Here is a 21,864-nt window from a genome sequence, read left to right on the forward strand (position 1 = left end):
TCCTCAGTCAGGGTATCAATTTTGTAGAATTTTACAAACGTATTTGCTCCTGACCAAGTAGCTGCTCGGCAAAGTTGTAAAGCCGAGACCCCTCGGGCAACCGCCCAAGATGAGCCCATCTTCCTTGTGGAGTGGGCATTTATAGATTTTTGGCTGTGGCAGGCCTGCCACAGAATGTGCAAGCTGAATTGTACTACAAATCCAACGAGCAATAGTCTGCTTAGAAGCAGGAGCACCCAGCTTGTTGGGTGCATACAGGATAAACAGCGAGTCAGATTTTTTGACTCCAGCCGTCCTGGAAATATATATTTTCAGGGCCCTGACAACGTCTAGCAACTTGGAGTCCTCCAAGTCCCTAGTAGCCGCAGGCACCACAATAGGTTGGTTCAGGTGAAACGCTGAAACCACCTTAGGGAGAAACTGAGGACGAGTCCTCAATTCCGCCCTGTCCGAATGGAAAATCAGATAAGGGCTTTTACAGGATAAAGCCGCCAATTCTGACACGCGCCTGGCCCAGGCCAGGGCCAACAGCATGACCACTTTCCATGTGAGATATTTTAACTCCACAGATTTAAGTGGTTCAAACCAATGTGACTTTTGGAACCCAAAAACTACATTGAGATCCCAAGGTGCCACTGGAGGCACAAAAGGAGGCTGTATATGCAGTACCCCTTTTACAACGTCTGAACTTCAGGGACTGAAGCTAGTTCTTTTTGGAAGAAAATTGACAGGGCCGAAATTTGAACCTTAATGGACCCCAATTTCAGGCCCATAGACAACTCCTGTTTGCAGGAAATGTAGGAATCGACCCAGTTGAATTTCCTCCGTCGGGCCTTACTGGCCTCGCACCACGCAACATATTTTCGCCAAATGCGGTGATAATGTTTTGCGGTTACATCCTTCCTGGCTTTGATCAGGATAGGGATGACTTCATCCGGAATGCCTTTTTTTTCCTTCAGGATCCGGCGTTCAACCGCCATGCCGTCAAACGCAGCCGCGGTAAGTCTTGGAACAGACAGGGTCCTTGCTGGAGCAGGTCCCTTCTTAGAGGTAGAGGCCACGGATCCTCCGTGAGCATCTCTTGAAGTTCCGGTTACCAAGTCCTTCTTGGCCAATCCGGAGCCACGAATATAGTGCTTACTCCTCTCCATCTTATCAATCTCAGTACCTTGGGTATGAGAGGCAGATGAGGGAACACATACACTGACTGGTACACCCCCGGTGTTACCAGAGCGTCTACAGCTATTGCCTGAGGGTCCCTTGACCTGGCGCAATACCTGTCGAGTTTTTCCCAACGGTTTATAATCATGTGGAAGACTTCTGGGTGAAGTCCCCACTCTCCCGGGTGGAGGTCATGTCTGCTGAGGAAGTCTGCTTCCCAGTTGTCCACTCCCGGAATTGCTGACAGTGCTATCACATGATTTTCCGCCCAGCGAAGAATCCTTGCAGCTTCTGCCATTGCCCTCCTGCTTCTAGTGCCACCCTGTCTGTTTTACGTGGGTGACTGCCGTGATGTTGTCCGACTGGATCAACACCGGCTGACCTTGAAGCAGAGGTCTTGATAAGCTTAGAGCATTGTAAATGGCCCTTAGCTTCAGGATATTTATGTGAAGTGATGTCTCCAGGCTTGACCATAAGCCCTGGAAATTCCTTCCCTGTGTGACTGCTCCCCAGCCTCGCAGGCTGGCATCCGTGGTCACCAGGACCCAGTCCTGAATGCCGAATCTGCGGCCCTCTAGAAGATGAGCACTCTGCAACCACCACAGGAGGGACACCCTTGTTCTTGGTGACAGGGTTATCCGCTGATGCATCTGAAGATGCGACTCGGACCATTTGTCCAGCAGGTCCCACTGGAAAGTTCTTGCGTGGAATCTGCCGAATGGGATTGCTTCATAGGAAGCCACCATTTTACCCAGAACCCTTGTGCATTGATGCACTGAGACTTGGCTCGGTTTTAGGAGGTTCCTGACTAGCTCGGATAACTCCCTGGCTTTCTCCTCCTGGAGAAACACCTTTTTCTGGACTGTGTCCAGGACCATCCCTAGGAACAGAAGACGAGTCGTCGGAACCAGCTGCGATTTTGGAATATTGAGAATCCAATCGTGCTGCCGCAACACTACCTGACCTGAGATAGTGCTACACCGACCTCCAACTGTTCCCTGGATCTTACCCTTATCAGGGAATCGTCCAAGTAAGGGATAACTAAAATTCCCTTCCTTTGAAGGAATATCATCATTTCGGCCATTACCTTGGCACGGGGTGCCGTGGACCATCCATACGGCAGCGTCTGAACTGATAGTGACAGTTCTGTACCATAAACCTGAGGTACCCTTGGTGAGAAGGGTAAATTTGGACATGAAGGTAAGCATCCTTGATGTCCCGAGACATCATGTAGTCCCTTTCTTCCAGGTTCGCAATCACTGCTCTGAGTGACTCAATCTTGAATTTGAACCTCTGTATGTAAGTGTTCAAAGATTTTAGATTTAGAATCGGTCTCACCGAGCCGTCCGGCTTCGGTACCACAACAGTGTGGAATAATACCCCGTTCCCTGTTGCAGGAGGGGTACCTTGATTATCACCTGCTGGGAATACAGCTTGTGAATGGCTTCCAAAACTGTCTCCCTGTCAGAAGGAGACATCGGTAAAGCCGACTTTAGGAAACGGCGAGGGGGAGACGTCTCGAATTCCAATTTGTACCCCTGAGATATCACCTGAAGGATCCATGGGTCTACTTGCGAGTGAGCCCACTGCGCGCTGAAATTCATTGAGACGGGCCCCCCACCGTGCCTGATTCTGCTTGTAAAGCCCCAGCGTAATACTGAGGGCTTGGCAGAGGCGGGAGAGGGTTTCTGTTCCTGGGAACTGGCTGATTTCTGCAGCCTTTTTTCCTCTCCCTCTGTCACAGGCAGAAATGAGGAACCTTTTGCCCGCTTGTCCACGAAAAGACTGCGCCTGATAATACGGCATCTTCTCATGTTGAGAGGCGACCTGGGGTACAAACGTGGATTTCCCAGCTGTTGCCGTGGCCACCAGGTCTGAAAGACTGACCCCAAATAACTCCTCCCCTTAATAAGGCAATACTTCCAAATGCCGTTTGAAATCCGCATCACCTGACCACTGTCGTGTCCATAACCCTCTACTGGTAGAAATGGACAACGCACTTAGACTTGATGCCAGTCGGCAAATATTCCGCTGTGTATCACGCATATATAGAAATGCATCTTTTAAATGCTCTATAGGCAAAAATATACTGTCCCTATCTAGGGTATCAATATTTTCAGTCAGGGAATCCGACCACGCCAACCCAGCACTGCACATCCAGGCTGAGGCGATTGCTGGTCGCAGTATAACACCAGTATGTGTGTAAATACATTTTAGGATACCCTCCTGCTTTCTATCAGCAGGATCCTTAAGGGCGGCCATCTCAGGAGAGGGTAGAGCCCTTACAAGCGTGTGAGCGCTTTATCCACCCTAGGGGGTGTTTCCCAACTCACCCTAACCTCTGGCGGGAAAGGATATAATGCCAATAACATTTTAGAAATTATCAGTTGTTATCGGGGGAAACCCACGCATCATCACACACCTCATTTAATTTCTCAGATTCAGGAAAACTACAGGTAGTTTTTCCTCACCGAACATAATACCCCTTTTTGGTGGTACTCGTATTATCAGAAATGTGTAAAACATTTTTCATTGCCTCCATCATGTAACGTGTGGCCCTACTGGAAGTCACATTTGTCTCTTCACCGTCGACACTGGAGTCAGTATCCGTGTCGGCGTCTATATCTGCCATCTGAGGTAACGGGCGCTTTAGAGCCCCTGACGGCCTATGAGACGTCTGGACAGGCACAAGCTGAGTAGCCGGCTGTTTCATGTCAACCACTGTCTTTTATACAGAGCTGACACTGTCACGTAATTCCTTCCAACAGTTCATCCACTCAGGTGTCGACCCCCTAGGGGGTGACATCACTATTACAGGCAATCTGCTCCGTCTCCACATAATTTTTCTCCTCATACATGTCGACACAAACGTACCGACATACAGCACACACACACGGAATGCTCTGATAGAGGACAGGACCCCACTAGCCCTTTGGGGAGACAGAGGGAGAGTTTGCCAGCACACACCAGAGCGCTATATATATACAGGGATAACCTTATATAAGTGTTTTTCCCCTTATAGCTGCTGTATCTTTTATACTGCGCGTAATTAGTGCCCCCCCTCTCTTTTTTAACCCTTTCTGTAGTGTAGTGACTGCAGGGGAGAGCCAGGGAGCTTCCCTCCAACGGAGCTGTGAGGGAAAATGGCGCCAGTGTGCTGAGGAGATAGGCTCCGCCCCCTTATCGGCGGCCTTATCTCCCGTTTTTCTAAGTATTCTGGCAGGGGTTAAATGCATCCATATAGCCCAGGAGCTATATGTGATGCATTTTTTGCCATCCAAGGTGTTTATATTGCGTCTCAGGGCGCCCCCCCCAGCGCCCTGCACCCTCAGTGACCGGAGTGTGAAGTGTGCTGAGAGCAATGGCGCACAGCTGCAGTGCTGTGCGCTACCTTGTTGAAGACAGGACGTCTTCTGCCGCCGATTTTCCGGACCTCTTCTGTCTTCTGGCTCTGTAAGGGGGCCGGCGGCGCGGCTCTGGGACCCATCCATGGCTGGGCCTGTGATCGTCCCTCTGGAGCTAATGTCCAGTAGCCTAAGAAGCCCAATCCACTCTGCACGCAGGTGAGTTCGCTTCTTCTCCCCTTAGTCCCTCGATGCAGTGAGCCTGTTGCCAGCAGGTCTCACTGAAAATAAAAAACCTAAAACTAAACTTTTCACTAAGCAGCTCAGGAGAGCCACCTAGTGTGCACCCTTCTCGTTCGGGCACAGAAATCTAACTGAGGCTTGGAGGAGGGTCATAGGGGGAGGAGCCAGTGCACACCAGGTAGTTCTAAAGCTTTACTTTTGTGCCCAGTCTCCTGCGGAGCCGCTAATCCCCATGGTCCTTACGGAGTCCCCAGCATCCACTTAGGACGTTAGAGAAAATAGGATTTTAATTACCTACCGGTAAATCCTTTTCTTGCAGTCCGTGGAGGATGCTGGGGTCCACATTAGTACCAAGGGGTATAGACTGGTCCACCAGGAGCCATTGGCACTTTAAGAGGTTGAGAGTGTGGGCTGGCTCCTCCCTTTATGCCCCTCCTACCAGACTCAGTCTAGAAACTGTGCCCGAGGAGACGGACATCTTCGAGAGAAGGATTATACACAGATAGTGGCGAGATTCATACCAGTGCACACATACAAGGCAAACCAAGCTAAAGAACTTGAAACTCAGCAAAAGCTGAAACATTACTTAACCAGGTAACAAAGGCAGTACTCAACCGAGAACAAAGTTAAACTGAACCAGATAACCACTGCAGGATCACGAAGTGCTGGGCGGGCACCCAGCATCCTATACGGACTACAAGAAAAGGATTTACCGGTAGGTAATTAAAATCCTATTTTCTCTTACGTCCTAGAGGATGCTGGGGTACCATGGGGATGTACCAAAGCTCCCAGAACGGGAGGGAGAGCGCGGAGGCTCCTGCAGAACTGACTGACCAAACTTTAGGTCATCAGAGGCCAAAGTATCGAACTTGTAGAACTTAGCAAACGTGTTCGACCCTGACCAAGTAGTCGCTCAGCAAAGTTGTAAAGCCGAGACACCCCGGGCAGCCGCCCAGGAAGAATCCACCATACGAGTAGAGTGGTCCTTAACAGATTTTGGACACGACAATCCTGCCGTAGAATATGCATGCTGGATAGTGAACCTAATCCAGCGAGAAATCGTCTGCTTAGACGCAGGACACCCAATTTTCTTGGGATCATACTAGACAAACAAAGAGTCCGATTTTCTGTGACGAGCAGTCCTCTTCACATAAATCTTCAAAGTCCTCACCACGTCCAAGAACTTTGATGTAATTGAGGAGTCAGTAGCCACTGGCACCACAATAGGTTGGCTGATATGAAAAGCCGACACAACCTTTGGAAGGACCTGCTGACGCGTCCTGAGCTCAGCTCTATCTTCATGGAAGATTAAATAGGGGCTTTTACAGGATAAAGCCCCCAACTCCAACACACGTCGGGCGGAAGCTAAGGCCAACAAAGTGACAGCCTTCCACGTGAGAAACTTGACCTCAACCTCCTGTAGAGGCTCAAACCAATCCGACTGCAGGAACTGCAACACCAGGGTGCCGTCGGCGCCACAAAGGGAGGCTGGATGTGCAGAACCCCTTTCAAAAACGTCTGAACCTCAGGGAGGGCAGCCAATTGTTTCTGGAAAAAAATAGGCTGAAATCTGGACCTTTATGGATCCCAAACGCAGACCCATATCCACACCTAGAAAATAGGGTGCACCAGCGCACTGGGTTGTATATGATTCGGCGAGCTGCTAACAAAATGGTAGGGGTGACCACCCTATAAATGTATCTTGTTTACCATATCCACACCTGCTTGTAGGAAGAGGAGAAACCGTCCAAGTTGAAACTCCTCCATAGTATATTTCTTGGATTCACACCAAGACACATTTTTTCCAAATGCGATTGTAATGTTTAGAGGTTACCCCTTTCCTAGCCTGTATCAAGGTAGGTATGACCTTGCTCTTAGCCTTACGGGCTAAGATCTGGCGTTCAACCGCCATGCCATGAAACGTAGCCACGGTAAGTCCTGATAAGCAAACTGCCCTTGTTGCAGAAGGTCCTCGCGAAGAGGAAGAGGCCACGGTTCTTCCAGCAGTAGATCCAGAAGATCCGCGTACCAAGCTCGCCTTGGCCAGTCCAGCGCAATGAGAATTGCCCAAACCCTTGTTCTCTTTATGAGCTTTAGGATTCTTGGAATGAGTCGAAGTGGAGGGAACACATACACTGACTGGAACACCCACGAAGTTACCAGGGCATCCACCGCCACTGCTTGTGGGTCTCTGGACCTGGAACAGTACCTCCGAAGTTCTTTGTTGAGATGTGAGGCTATCATGTCTATCTGAGGCACGCCCCAACGACTGGTCACGTCTGAACACCTCCGGATGGAGGTCCCATTCCCCTGGATAGAGATCATGTCTGCTAAGGAAGTCTGCTTCCCAGTTGTCCACACCTGGAAGGAAGATCGCTGACAGCGCCAGTCTTTCTGCCCAGAGTAGGATTTTTGTCACCTCTGACATTACAGCTCTGCTCTTTGTTCCTCCTTGTCGGATTATGTAGGCCACCGCCGTTACAGTGTCTGACTGTACTTGAATGGCCCGATCTTGTAGAAGATAAGCCACTTGGAGAAGACCGTTGTACATGGTTATTAATTCCAGAATATTTATTGGAAGAATGGCTTCCTGATTTGACCATCTTCCTTGGAAGGTTTCCCCCTGGGTGACCGCTCCCCAACCTCTGAGACTTGCATCCGTGGTCAGAAGGATCTAGTTCTGATTTCCGAACCTGCGGCCCTCCAGAAGGTGAGGCATTTGCAGCCACCAGAGGAGCGAAATCCTTGCCTTCGGCGACAGACGTATCCTCTGGTGCATGTGCAGATGAGACCCTGACCATTTGTCCAGGAGATCCAGTTGGAAGGGTCAAGCATGGAATCTTCCGTACTGTAGAGCCTTGTATGAGGCCACCATCTTCCCCAGTAGGCGAGTGCACTGATGAACCGATACCCGGGCTGGCTTCAAGACATCCTGGACCACAGAGTGTATCACCAACGCTTTCTCCCTTTGTAGAAACACCCTCTGCACTTCCGTGTCGAGGACCATCCCCAGGAAAGACAATCTCCTTGTCGGCTCCAAATGTGATTTCGGAAGGTCCAGGATCCAACCGTGATTCCTGAGCAGTTGAGTCATAAGAATAATTGACTGTAACAACCTCTCCCTGGATACTGCCTTTATCAGCAGATCGTTCAGGTATGGAATTATGTTTACTCCCTGCCTGCGGGGGATAACCACCTCCGCCATCTCCTTGGTGCTGTGGAGAGGCCGAATGGCAGAGCCTGAAACTGATAGTGACTGTCTAACAGTGCAAATCTGAGATAAGCCGGTGCGGCGGCCAAATAGGAATGTGGAGGTACGCATCCTTGATATCCAGGGATACCAGAAACTCCCCCTCCTCCAGACCTGAGATCACCGCTCTCAGAGAACCCATTTTGAATTTGAACTCCTTCAGATAGTGGTTTAACGAATTCAAAATTGGTCTGACCGAACCATCCGGTTTCGGTACCACGAAAAGGTTTGAAAAGTAACCCTTGTTGTGCATATGAGGTAGAACTGGGACAATGACCTGTGACCCTGCTAATTTTCAGATGGCTTCCTGTAGGATAGCCCTGTCTGGCAGCAAAGCTGGCAAGCCTGATTTGAAGAATCGGTGAGGCGGGAGCTCCTGAAATTCCAGCCTGTACCCCTGGAACACAATCTCTTGCACCCAGGGGTCCAGGCCCGACGTCACCCAAATGTGACGAACCTTCTGAGCCTCGTCCCCACCGGTCCTTCCTCCACGCCGTGCGGTCCACCGTCATGCTGAGGATTTTGATGTACCAGAAGAAGGCTTCTGGCCCTGGGAGCCTGCAGCAGCAGGTTTTTTGGGATTTTGCCCGCCCTCCTCTAAAGAAGGTGTTATGCAGCTTTTTTGTTCTCATTTTAGGAGTCCGAAAGGACTGTAATGTAGCTGAAGAAAAGGGTTTCTTTGTGGCAGGTGCAGCTGAAGGAAGAAAAGGTGACTTACCCGCCGTTGCTGTGGAGATCCACGCATCTAGAACTTCCCCAAATAGGGCCTGACCTGTGTAGGGTAGGTTCTCCACGCCTTTCCTGGATTCCGTGTCGGCAGACCATTGGCACAGCCAGAGCCTTCTACGAGCTGAGACCGACATGGAAGATATCCCAGCAGCCATCGAACCCAGGTCCTTCATGGATTCTACTGTAAATCCCGCAGAATCCTGTATATTACGTAAGAACAATTCAACGTCACATTTATCCATTGTATAAAATTCCTCAAGTAACGTGCCAGACCACTTTACTATAGCTTTAGAAATCCATGCACAGGCAATAGTAGGCTTTAATATCGCCCCGTGTATATGGATTTGAGCGTAGTGTCAATTTTGCGATCAGCCAGTTCTTTCAACACGGCAGATCCCGGGACAGGTAAAACCACCTTTTTTGACAGTCTGGATACCGATGCGTCAACTATGGGTGGGGTTTTCCATTTCTTTCTATCCTCCTCAGGGAAGAGGAATGCAACTAGGACCTTTCTTGGGATCTGGAATTTTTTCTCCGGGTTTTCACAGGATTTTTTTAGTATAGCATTTAATTCTTTAGACGCAGGAAAGGTTAGCGACGCTTTCTTAGTATCGGTGAAGTAAGCCTCCTCAACGTGCTCAGGTATTGTGTCAACAATATTTAACACATCTCTAACGGCTTCAATCATTAACTGCACCCCTTTTGCAAGAGATGCCGCCCCCCTCAGCACTTCTCCATCACCGTCTACCGTGTCAGAGTCAGTGTCTGTGTCGTCTTGCATAATCTGGGCAAGAGCACGTTTTTGAGAGTGAGTGCCAGGGGACCCTGAAGGTGCCGACCCGGACCAAACTGCCATAGAGGTCTATAAAACCTGAGTTGCATTTTCATTTTGTGCTACTCTAGTAGAAATCTGAGAAATCACACTCTTGATAGAGGTTAACCACTCCGGTTCTCTTAATGGAATCTGTGCTAAACCAAAGCAATCCTGATTACATGGAATGGGGGGAGACGGACTGAAATGGTGAGAGATAGGTGGGTGGTAAGATCTGTGTTACACAAAAGAAAAGGTTATCGCCCTGCACTGTACCAAAAGGGTTAATAAAAAAAAATTATGATAATTTGGTGAACAAATACTGGTTGCCCTTATTGGTTTAAGATTATTATATTAGTACTCCTTGTATAAGACGACGTTGGGCTACATGTGGCTAGTAATAGTTGAGCAAAAAGACATATAGGCAAGGACCTCACAAGCACCTATCAAAATGTATGGTCCTCACAAGTTTGATACAAACATATTTCTTTTCTCTAAATTATTCGTGTTAAGGTGGTGGCATCCTGAGGCCAATATGGTTTTGTTTTGTTTATAAACCCCCTGCAAATGCCATGTACACTTACTAATATAGATATGTATATTATCATTTTGCCACAGACACTGACAAATGTAATTTGTGTATATCTCACTATATGCATATATAAAATGGAAAAGATCTCTTGAATTGAAAGTGCTTTATGACTACCGGTTTAAAAAAAAAGACAGATCACACTGTTCTGGAGCTTAGATTGGGTGTCAAATTACATATGGTTGTCCTGCTGCCATTTTTCTGGGACTGTACCGCTGTCCCAACCACATGCCACAAGAGAGGGTAGGGGGGTGGGAAGTTTGGGGGACCACGTTCACCAACTGCTGTGTGAATAGATTAGTGCATTGGGCACATCAGCTATACACAGTGAAGGGAGAGCCTGGGGCAGGCCAGCATCTCAGTGATGCAAACAGGGGGGTGCTGCAAGGACTTCTAAGGGAGGCTCCACCCCTTTCTGGGCACAGAAAAGTTCCAGATTTCCTCACCAGCAATGATGGGAGGTATGTGTTTGTAACATATGGATTGGCTTCATGAATAGGACACTCATCTCAGGATAATACATTCAGCCCACCATCTTCTAGGCAGTCACATAGTACAGCATATCCCCAAGAACATCTCATATGGTTAGAACAAATGATATGTGGACTAATGGCATGGCTGCTTCCACATAATGTCATACTGGCAGCACCTTCTCCCAACCTAATCACTCTTTGCTTCACACATTTCTTTTACGTACTTGTTGATCTTTTAGCTCTCCATCACAGCCCCGACAACACCTTAAAAAGTGAAATTAAGAAAACAGTTGTGTAAACCTTTTACTAAAACACAGTGTTCTATCCTCACAAACAGAATAAACATCAATGGACTATTGAATATATTATGAAGCAATAAAACATTAACATAGCAACTCAAGTTGATACTGAAGAACACCACTTCATGATTTACAAAAGGCACGGGCTTTGAAGGTGTTGTGCTGTGTAAACATGCATGATCAGATACACCCAACTAAAAAGTTAAGCAGTAGAATAATATCTGTATGCGATCTATAGATCTACAGTGTCTAGATACTGTAGACGGTCAATAGGTCGACAACAAATGGTTGACATGCATTAGGTCGACATGGTCAAAAGGTCGACAGTGCATATGGTCGACACAACTTTTTAAGGTTTCTTTTCCATTTTTCACACCTTTTTCATACTTTACCATCCACATGGACTACGAATGGGACTAGTAACCTTGCCGAGAGCAGTGATGCACCTTGCCCGCAGCATGGTGAGCTAAGCGAGCCATGCGAGGGGACGCAATGCACTAATTGGGGGTCCATTTGCTCTGACGGTGAAAAGAACACCTAAAAAATAAATAGTTGTGTCGACCTAATGACCATGTCAACCTTTTCACTGTTGACCATTTGGTGTCAACCTATGGATTGTAGACCATGTTACTGTAGATCTATTGAACCGAAACCATAATATCATAGTGGCTGTTATAGAATGCTTGAATGTACTGTATTATAATAGATATTTTGCTTTACATTTTCAATAACTATATATTAAGTTACACAGGTGAATTCTTTATATTTATTTGACATATAGGGGAGTATTCAATTAGTGCACTAATTCGACATAGGGTACTCAATTGCGGGCATTTTATAATCCATTTTCACCCATGCCGTTTAATTTTTTTTTGTCGAATTGGCATGGGTGAAAATTGTGGCAAAAACGGACAAACACACCCGCGAATTCTCCAAAACACGTGTATCAGCAGTGAATTCGCCGATACACGTGGTTTTCGCTAATGCCAGATTTTTCAACCAGTCGAAAAAATGGCACAGGCACTGAATAGGTCGAATGTGAATCCGACCTAAAAATGGACTAGAATTGAGATTTATGGTAAGAACTTACCGTTGTTAAATCTCTTTCTGCGAGGTACACTGGGCTCCACAAGGATTCACATCGGGGTGTAGAGTAGGATCTTGATCCGTGGCACCAACAGGCTCAAAGCTTTTGACTGTTCCCAAGATGCACAGCGCCGCCTCCTCCATAACCCCGCCTCCGTGCACAGGACCTCTGTTTCGTTAACCAGCCCAATGCAGTAGCAGGTACCCAAGACGACAATCGCTCTTAGCCAAGGAGAGGGTGTTAGCGGCTATGCCATACCAATCCAAAGAAGTTAAGTGCGTCAGGGTGGGCGCTATGTGGAGCCCAGTGTACCTCGTAGAAAGATTTAACAACAGTAAGTTCTTACCATAAATCTCGTTTTCTGCTGCGGGGTACACTGGGCTTCACAAGGATTCACATCGGGGATATCCTAAAGCAGTTCCTTATGGGAGGGGACGCACTGTAGCAGGCACAAGAACCCGGCATGCAAAGGAAGCATCCTGGGAGGCAGAAGTATCAAAGGCTTAGAACCTAAGAAATGTGTTCCCAGAGAACCACGTAGCCGCCTTGCACAATTGTTCAAGGGTCGCACCACGGTGGGCAGCCCAAGAAGGTCCAAACGACCGAGTAGAATGGGCTTTGATGGTGGCAGGAACCGGACGACCAGCCTGTACATAAACATGTGCAATCACCATTCTAATCCATCTGGCCAGAGTCTGCTTGGAAGCAGGCCAGCCACGTTTGTGAAAACCAAAAAGCACGAAAAGAGACTCGGATTTCCTAATGGAGGAAGTTCTCTTCACATAGATACGGAGAGCCCGTACCACATCCAAAGACCGCTGTTTGTCAGACAACTCAGGAGAAGTAAAGGCCGGAACCACAATCTCCTGGTTAAGGTGGAAGGAAGATACCACCTTAGGTAAATAACCTGGCCGTGTTCTGAGAACCGCCCGGTCACGGTGAAAAATCAAATAGGGAGACTTAAGGGATAAGGCAACCAAGTCTGAGACCCTTCTAGCTGAAGCAATAGCCAGCAAGAACAACACCTTAGGGGAAAGCCACTTAAGGTCAGCGGAGGGAAGAGGCTCAAACGGAGACTCTTGCAAGGCCTCCAAAACCACCGACAGATCCCAAGGGGCCACGGGCGGCACATAAGGAGGCTGAATCCGCAACACACCCTGAGTGAATGTATGGACATCAGCAAGGGTAGCAATCTTTCTCTGAAACCAAACCGACAAGGCAGAGATGTGAACCTGCAGGGAGGTCAGACGCAGGCCTAAGTCCAGGCCCTGTTGAAGAAAGGCCAATAGTTTGGCCGTACTAAACCTAAAAAATGTCATGATTGTGAAACGTACAGCAAGTAAAGTAAGCATTCCAGACTTTATGGTAGAGCCTAGCAGAAGCCGGCTTACGGGCCTTCAACATAGTTTGAACGACCACCTCAGAAAAAAACCCTTGGCCCTCAGGACGGAAGCTTCAAGAGCCATGCCGTCAAAGCCAGACAGGCCAAATACTGGTAAACACAAGGGCCCTGAACGAGGAGATCTGGTCATTTTGGAAGTAGAAGGGGACGATCCAACGAGAGGCCCTGTAGATTGGAGAACCAGTGCCGCCTGGGCCACGCTGGAGCGATCAGTAGTAGGTTTCCTCCTTCTTGTTTGAACTTCCTTTTTACTCTGGGCAGGAATGACACCAGAGGGCACACATACGGCAGCCGAAAGCTCCACGGGATTGACAGAGCATCCACGAACACTGCTTGAGGATCCCTTGTCCTTGCTCCGAAGACCGGAAACTTGTGATTGTGTTGAGACGCCATCAGGTCCACATCTAGGAGGCCCCACTTGTCCACGAGAAGTTGAAACACTTCTGGATGTAGGCTCCATTCTCTGGTGTGCACATCCTGACGACTGAGATAGTCCGCCTCCCAGTTCAGAACGCCCGGAATGAACACTGCTGATATGGCCGGCAGATGGCGTTCTGCACACTGAAGAATCCTTGATACTTTCCTCATTGCCATGCGGCTTCGAGTGCCACCTTGATGATTGATGTACGCCACCGTGGTGGCATTGTCCGATTGTACTTGAACAGGTCTGTTAATGCTGGGCCATTGTCAACGCATTAAACACTGCCCGCAGTTCCAGAATGTTTATTGTGAGTAGAGACTCTTCCTCGGTCCACCGACCCTGGAGAGAGAGTGTTGTTCCAACACTGCGCCCCAACCTCTCAGACTGGCATCCGTCATCAGCAGGACCCAGTTGGATATCCAGAAGGGATGGCCCCTGCTCAATCGTTGGACCTGAAGCCACCAGCTCAGTGACAGGCAGACCTCCGGAGATAGGGAGATCATGTGAGATCTGATCCGGTGAGGCAGGCCGTCCTACTTGGACAGAATCAACTTCTACAGATGGCGAGAATGGAATTGAGCATACTCCACCATGTCAACACCATGAGACCTAGCACTTGCATCGCCGAATGAATTGACACTTGCGGACGAGAAAGGAAGCATCGGATCTTGTCCTGAGGTTTCAGGACTTTCTCCTGAGACAAGAACAACTGCTGGTTGTGAGTGTCCAATAACGCTCCCAGGTGTACCATGCTCCGAGCCGGAACCAGGGAGGATTTCTTCCAGTTGATCAGCCACCCGTGGGTTTTCATGCACTGGACCGTCAGATCAAGATGACACAGAAGAAGTTCTGGGGAATTCGCCAGGATCAACAAATCTTCTAGGTACGGTAGTATCCTGACCCCTTGACGGCGAAGTGAAGCCATCATGACTGCCATTACTTGTTAAACCAAAGGGTAACGCCCGAAATTGGTAATGAGGTTTGCCCACCGCGAACCTCAGGTACTGCTGATGAGACACTGCAATAGGAACATGCAGGTAGGCATCCTGTATGTCCAGGGAGACCATATAGTCCCCAGGCTCCAAGGCCAGAACAGAGCGCAGAGTTTCCATACGAAACTTGGAGACCCGCACATACTTGTTCAAGGACTTCACATTGAGAATGAGCCGCGAAGACCGGTTCGGCTTCGGGACTAGAAACAGCGGTGAATAGAACCCCTTGCCTCTCTGAGCCAGAGACACCTGTACTACCACTCCTGTGGTCAGGAGGGAATGTACCACCGAATGCAGAGTGTTTGCTTTTGCCGGATCCAGAGGAACATCTGTCTAGCAAAATCGATGAGGGGGACGATTCTTGAAGGGTACGGCGTAACCTCGAGTGACGACTTCCCTTACCCAGGTATCTGAAGTGGTCTTCAACCATTCTTGGGCAAAACCTAGAAGTCAGCCCCCCACCCTGGGATCCCCCCCTGTCATGCGGCAGGCTTGTGAGTTTTGGAAGCAGGCTGACGGGCAGCCCAGGCTCGCTTAGGTCTGGGCTTGGCAGATCTGGATACGCCTGACCTTTTGCTTTACCTGGAGGACGAAAGGGCTGAGGGAAAATACTTTTAGCCTTCTGTGCGGAAGGAGCCGTACTAGGTAGACAAGCTGTTTTAGCAGTAGCCAGATCAGCCACAATCTTATTGGAGGTCTTCTCCAAAGAGAATGTCTCCCTTGAAAGGAAGCACCTCCAGGGTTTTCTTGGAATCCATATCCACCGACCAGGATCTCAACCAAAGGATACGTCTGGACAGACGTAGTAGCAGCCTTGGCCGCCAGCATTGGAGGCCACCTCCTTAAGGTACAGAGAAGCCATGGTAATATGAGAGACATTGTCAAGCATGCTCAGAAGCGTTGGAAGGCAGTTCCGCCTCAAGCTCCTGAGCCCACGCCTCAACAGCTTCAGCAGCCCATGTCGCTGCAATGGTTGGCCTATGCACAGCCCCCGTTAGGGTGTAAATCGCTTTCAAATAGCCCTCCACACATCTATCCGTCTGTACTTTCAGAGAGGTGACTGACGTAACTGGCAGAGCAGAGGAAACTACCATGCGTGCCACATGAGAATCAACGAGCGGAGGAGTTTCCCAATTTTTACATACCTCCGCAGAGAGAGGATAGCGAGCTAACAGTCTCTTATTCGATGTGAATTTTGTCCCCGGATTTTCCCAGGATTCCTGACGTATGTCAACCAGGTGTTCAGAATGGGGTAAAATTTGTTTAACCACCTTCTTACGTTTAAACCTATCCGGTTTCTTAGAGACAGCCTCAGGCTCAGGATCATCAGACACCTGGAGAATGAGCCTAATTGCCGCAATCAAATCTGGGACATCCACCATTGATTTCCCTTACCCATCAGAAACATCTGAGTCAGTGTCTGTGGGATCAGTATATGCACCATCCTCCTCAGAGGACGTGTATGGGATAGCAGTGGATTGGGAGGAGGTAATGGCCTGTTTAGAAGACAACTTAGTCTTAGGCGGGTGAGAGTGACACTTAGATTTGGACAATGACCGGTAAAAATGCTGTAACTGAGTGGAGATTTTATCTGCCCATGGCGGATTAATAGCAGGGAGCATAAACTGCTACAGTGGCACAGGTGGTACCACAGGTGGTGCCAATTTAGTTACAAGCATGTTTAACAGCGTGGAAAAGGTAGCCCAAGGTGGGACCTGTGATGCCCCAGGTGCTACAGACCCACTGGGCGGTAAAGAACCCCCTGAACCTGAACTCTCAGCTGCCATACTATCCTCCAACACGTCTGCGGCCTCACTACCACGCAATGTGGGAGAAGCCCCAGCACCGTTGCCACGTGTAGCTGACATAATAACGTGTACAATATCGGGCAACCTGGTACAAGTTGAAGCAGCGATATACCTAGCAAGAACTCCAAGCGAAGTGACAAAGACAGCACAACCGGGAGTTCAGGATATTATATATATATATATATATATATATATAGATATATATATATATAGATAGATAGATAGACTATAAATCACAAGTAAAAATACACAGCAAGTATAACGTGCGATACAACACCTATATCATGCAGAAAAACTTGATACACTTAGCTCCCTCAGGTATAGCAATATAGGAATAGCGCAATGAGTGCAATACCCTTTAATAAGGCAGCTACGTGCACACACACGTATATAGTCACAAGCGTACCATGCAGAAATTATGCACCATAAAACTGCACTGGACTAGCAATACAAAGTAATACTCAGTATGGCTATATGTGTCAACAATAGATATAACTAAGCACAGTAGGTACTGGATGTATATCACAGGGTGTTTGTACCACACAACCCTGACTGTGGGGGTGATTCCGAGTTGTTCGCTCGCTAGCTGCTTTTAGCAGCATTGCACACGCTAAGCCGCCGCCCTCTGGGAGTGTATCTTAGCTTAGCAGAATTGCGAACGAAAGATTAGCAGAATTGCGAATAGAAATTTCTTAGCAGTTTCTGAGTAGCTCCAGACTTACTCAGCCATTGCGACCAGCTCAGTCCTTTTCGTTCCTGGTTTGACGTCACAAACACACCCAGCATTTGCCCAACCACTACCCCGTTTCTCCAGCCACTCCTGCGTTTTGCAACTCGAACGCCTGCGTTTTTCCGCACACTCCCATAAAACGTCCAGTTTCCGCCCAGAAACACCCACTTCCTGTCAATCACACTACAATCAGCACAGCGATGAAAAAGCTTTGTTATGCCGTGAGTAAAATACCTAACTTTTGTGTAAAATAACTAAGCGCATGCGCTCTGCGAACCTTGCGCATGCGCAGTAAGCGACTAATCACAGTATAGCGAAAATCGGCAACGAGCGAACAACTCGGAATGACCCCCAGTATGCACTCTTTCTTATCTAACACTGTCCCAGTGACAGGTAGAATACTTAAGTGTCCTGTATGAAGCACAGCACTGGCAATCAGGCGGCTCTATAGAGGAGGATTTGCCCCAGCATTCCCAGGAACAGCTCAGCTCTGTCTGTGATGGCTGCTGACCAGGATTGAAGGAGAGAAATGCAGCTCCAGGGCGGGAACATTTGCATAAATGGCGCCCTGGAGCTGGGGGAGTGGCTACAGGTCAGGCCTACTCCCCCTGCTGGCATCCCCACCGGGCGCTGCGGGCATTAAAAAATGGGGTGACTTTCATTAAAAAAAAAAACAGACATGTGCCCTGTAATCGACCCTGGTGGATAGTGGAGCGGCTGCCCAATAAGTGTCCACGCCAGCGCGTGCGCGGCCCGCCTCCCACGGCCGCGCTGGATCGCGGTAAAGTGCGGCCAAAGAGACCCCTTACCTCCCCCTTTCTGTGGCCCCACGATCCGGGAGGACAGCGACGTGTGTGTGACTGAAGTTTAGGAAGGAACCAGAGCCTCCGCTGCAGTGACCCGGCAACCAGGGCGCGGGAGTATACAGCGCCGCTGGGGGTGATGGAGCTGCAGTCAGAAAAGTCTAATAGACTTTGTCTGCTGCAGCCCTTGAAGTCTTGTAAGAAAAATCTTCTTTTCTTTCAATTAAGCTATCAATAGGCTGCATAGGGCAGCCCTCCTGTTAAGTGTCTGCTTACTGCATGGCACCAACTTACAAACTGAGCTCCTGTGCACGGAGGCGGGGTTATAGAGGAGGCGGCGCTGTGCATCTTGGGAACAGTCAAAAGCTTTGAGCCTGTTGGTGCCTCGGATCAAGATCCTACTCTACATCCCGATGTGAATCCTTGTGGAGCCCAGTGTACCTCGCAGCAGAAAGTGATGTTTTTTTCGACTGGTCAATTACATACCACACAACAACAGAAATACTAGACTAGATTGGCCAAGTGGTTCTTATCTGCCATCAAATTCTATGTATAGTATGCACACACTAAAATTTATTCTGTTATTAACATAATGTTCCCATAACAGTTAATAATATCAAGTAAACAGTTTTTAATATTTATGTAGTAATTTATATAAAAATATCACCTCTCCCCTTCATATTCTGAAAGAGAAACTTCTTTAAAAGCATCTAAAGGAAACAGATGATGGTACGACCGGGCCAAGTGAGGAGCAGACACTAATGTAAGACCTAAAAGCGAGAAGAAAAAAAAAATATAGTATTGTTTGGTTACAAACTTTTCCCACAATAGATGGTAAACTACAGATCGATGAGCATTTTGCGTTTTTATTCAGAAAGGCAGCGTGACATTAAATGCAAATGAAACAATGTTTTCTCTGTTATTTACAACCTGTATACTTGGCAAGAAACACAATTTACGGGCAGAAAAGAACATACAGGTCCATCCAGCATACTCTATTTTTTGTTTGGTCTTCTTGTTTTACTGTAGATCTTTGTTTTAGTAACAGCTATGTTTGTCTTCTTGAACAATATTAAAAAAAGCATTTATGTCGGAGATTAAGGGTGTTATTGAGAATTCGCAGCCCAAAGGTGTAAATGAAAGAAGCTTAATTTTGTCTTCGAATACTTCATTATTATGTAATTTCAACTTTTTAAGTCCGCAGTATGTTTGTAGTTAGATGATCACAGGTTCTTTAAGGTATTTGAGAAGGGGATCTCTTGAGTGTAAGTGTTAAATAAAAGGAACATACAGTGTATTAATTGAAGGATACACAGAGCTCGGACACCATGTAATGATACTGTCTGTTTATTGAAGGATGGCAATTGCTGGTCACTGAAGAGGTGCTGTGAAGGCAGCTATCAACTTGCCAGATACACTAAGTGCAGACTATAGCAAAATAAAGATATGAGAACTGGAAATGATCCTTCCCAATGCTGAAAAAAAAATAACATCTGGTGCTCTTCCCATATAGGACTGTGGAAACCTGCATTTGGAGTGTCTATAAATGTCAAAGTGCCCTGGACGAATTGTTACGAAAACTCCATCTACTTCAAAAACAGGACCAAACACAGGAAAGGAGATGTTGTACTTGAGAACCTAAGAAAAAAAATTAACAGAAAGCTGATGTGGGACGCTTGTGCCTGGGTTGGATCCAGGATGTTGGCAAAATATAGAAACCAACTCAACAATGGAAGGAAATTAGCTTTCAAAAAGATAGCTAAATCTACCAATCCACCACGTCATTACAGTGCATGAGCAACTGCTTGTATGTAAGCCTCTGGGCAGGGGGGAAAGGAAAAGAGGGGAAAGTGGGAGCGGTATAGTCAGGACTATTTGGCAAAATCAGTGGGCTCATCAGTTCTGGCCAACTGATGAGATTTTTTTTTACCCTTTGAAGTGATGGCACAGGAAGGCCTCTGATGAAGGCTTCTGTGTGGTGAAATGAAAATAAGTACTTACTACTTTCTTTAACACCTCTGTGAATGGTATGAAAACGTATAATATTTTTCTTGAATTATGATCTGCAGACAAAGTCATCAATTATAGGTATATGCACGATTGCAGGACTTTATCCGGGCTGCACCCACTCTGTGGAATGCCCTACCATGCACAATAAGACTCTCCCCTAGTCTCCAAGCGTTCCCTGAAAACTCACCTCTTCAGGCTAACTTATCAGATTCCAGAACCGCTCACTCAACATTCATAACCTTTCCTATCCGATTATATCCCCAATGTACAGTCCGCACATTTCCTCTGCATATTTTCTCTTTCATCCACTAGGGGACACTGGAGCATATATTTACATTAGGGGTGTGAAGCTTGTGACCGGAGGTGTGGCACAATCTAAAATTAGCATTGTGTGCACAGCCGGCTCCTCCCCTTTCACATCCCTCCTACCTCAGTTTGGAAAACTGTGCCAGGAAGAAAGAAGCACAAGATGGGAGCTCCTGCTCCATGAAGACCCCCCCCCCCCCAAAAAAAAGGGAAAGAATTCTATTTTCATTCTGCTGATTAAAATGATATGCAGCATGCCTATATGCAGATGCGCTGGCGGTACCGTGGAGGTTTCGGCTGCCGTACGTGTTCCCTCCGGTGTCACTCCTGCCCAGGGTAATTCAGAAGTTCAAGCAAGAAAAAGGAATTCTGCTTCTCATAGCTCCAGCGTGGCCCAGACGGCACTGGTTCTCAGACCTGCAAGGCCTATCGTCAGAGCGTCCAATTTTACTTCCACAACGCCCAGACCTCCTCGTTCAGGGCCCCTGTGTCTACCAGGTCCTAGCCCGGCTGTCTTCGACGGCGTGGCTCTTGAAGCTTCCATCAAAAGGGCTAAGGGGTTTTCTGAGGCGGTCATTCAAACTATGTTGCGGGCCCGGAAACCGGCTTCGGCTCGGATTTACTATAGGGTCTGGCATTCTTACTTTGTTTGGTGCGCATCTAACGATTATGACGCTTCCAAGTTTAGTATAGCCAAGTTGTTGGCTTTTCTTCAGCAGGGCCTGGACTTAGGCCTGCGTCTGGCCTCCCTCAAGGTTCAAATATCTGCCTTGTCGGTGTGGTTTCAGAGAAAAATTGCGACCTTACCTGATATGCATACCTTTACTCAGGGCGTGTTGCGTATCCAACCTCCCTATGTCCCGCTTGTGGCTCCTTGGGACTTGTCGGTGGTTTTGGAGGCGTTACAAGAGTCTCCGTTTGAACCTCTTGGTTCAGCTGACCTTAAGTGGTGTTTCTGCTGGCTATTGCTTCAGCTAGAAGAGTGTCAGATTTGGGTGCCTTGTCCTGTAGTTCCCCATATCTGATATTTCACCGTGACCGGGCGGTTCTTAGGACTCGTCCCGGCTATCTACCTAAGGTGGTTTCTTCGTTCCACCTTAATCAGGAGATTGTAGTTCCGGCACTTGTTTCTCCTGATCTGTCAACCAAAGAGCGGTCTTTGGATGTGGTACGGGCTCTCCGTATCTATGTGAAGAGAACTGCTCCTATTAGAAAATCTGATTCTCTTTTTGTTGTATTTGGGTTTCTCAAACGGGGCTGGCCTGCTCACAAGCAAACTCTGGCCAGCTGGATTAGAATGGTGATTGCACATGCTTATGTGAAGGCTGGTCTCTCTGCTCCTGATCCCATTATGGCCCATTCTACTCGGTCTGTTGGACCTTCTTGGGCGGCCCAACGTGGTGCGA

The 21,864-nt window shown here is 47.9% G+C and overlaps 1 protein-coding gene across 1 annotated transcript in view; it reads right to left on the minus strand.

Moving 5' to 3' along the window:
* LOC135059276 (general transcription factor IIH subunit 2) overlaps positions 1–21,864 on the minus strand; it is a 118,429-nt gene that overhangs the window by 16,555 nt on the left and 80,010 nt on the right. Inside the window, exons 14-15 of the mRNA XM_063963894.1 lie at positions 18,810–18,912; positions 10,825–10,864 (exon numbers count right to left, since the gene is read on the minus strand). Of these exons, the coding sequence (XP_063819964.1) occupies positions 10,825–10,864; positions 18,810–18,912 (143 nt within the window). The remainder of the gene's footprint in view (positions 1–10,824; positions 10,865–18,809; positions 18,913–21,864) is intronic.

This window comes from Pseudophryne corroboree, chromosome 1 (genome assembly GCF_028390025.1).
Source record: "Pseudophryne corroboree isolate aPseCor3 chromosome 1, aPseCor3.hap2, whole genome shotgun sequence".
NCBI lineage: Eukaryota > Metazoa > Chordata > Amphibia > Anura > Myobatrachidae > Pseudophryne > Pseudophryne corroboree.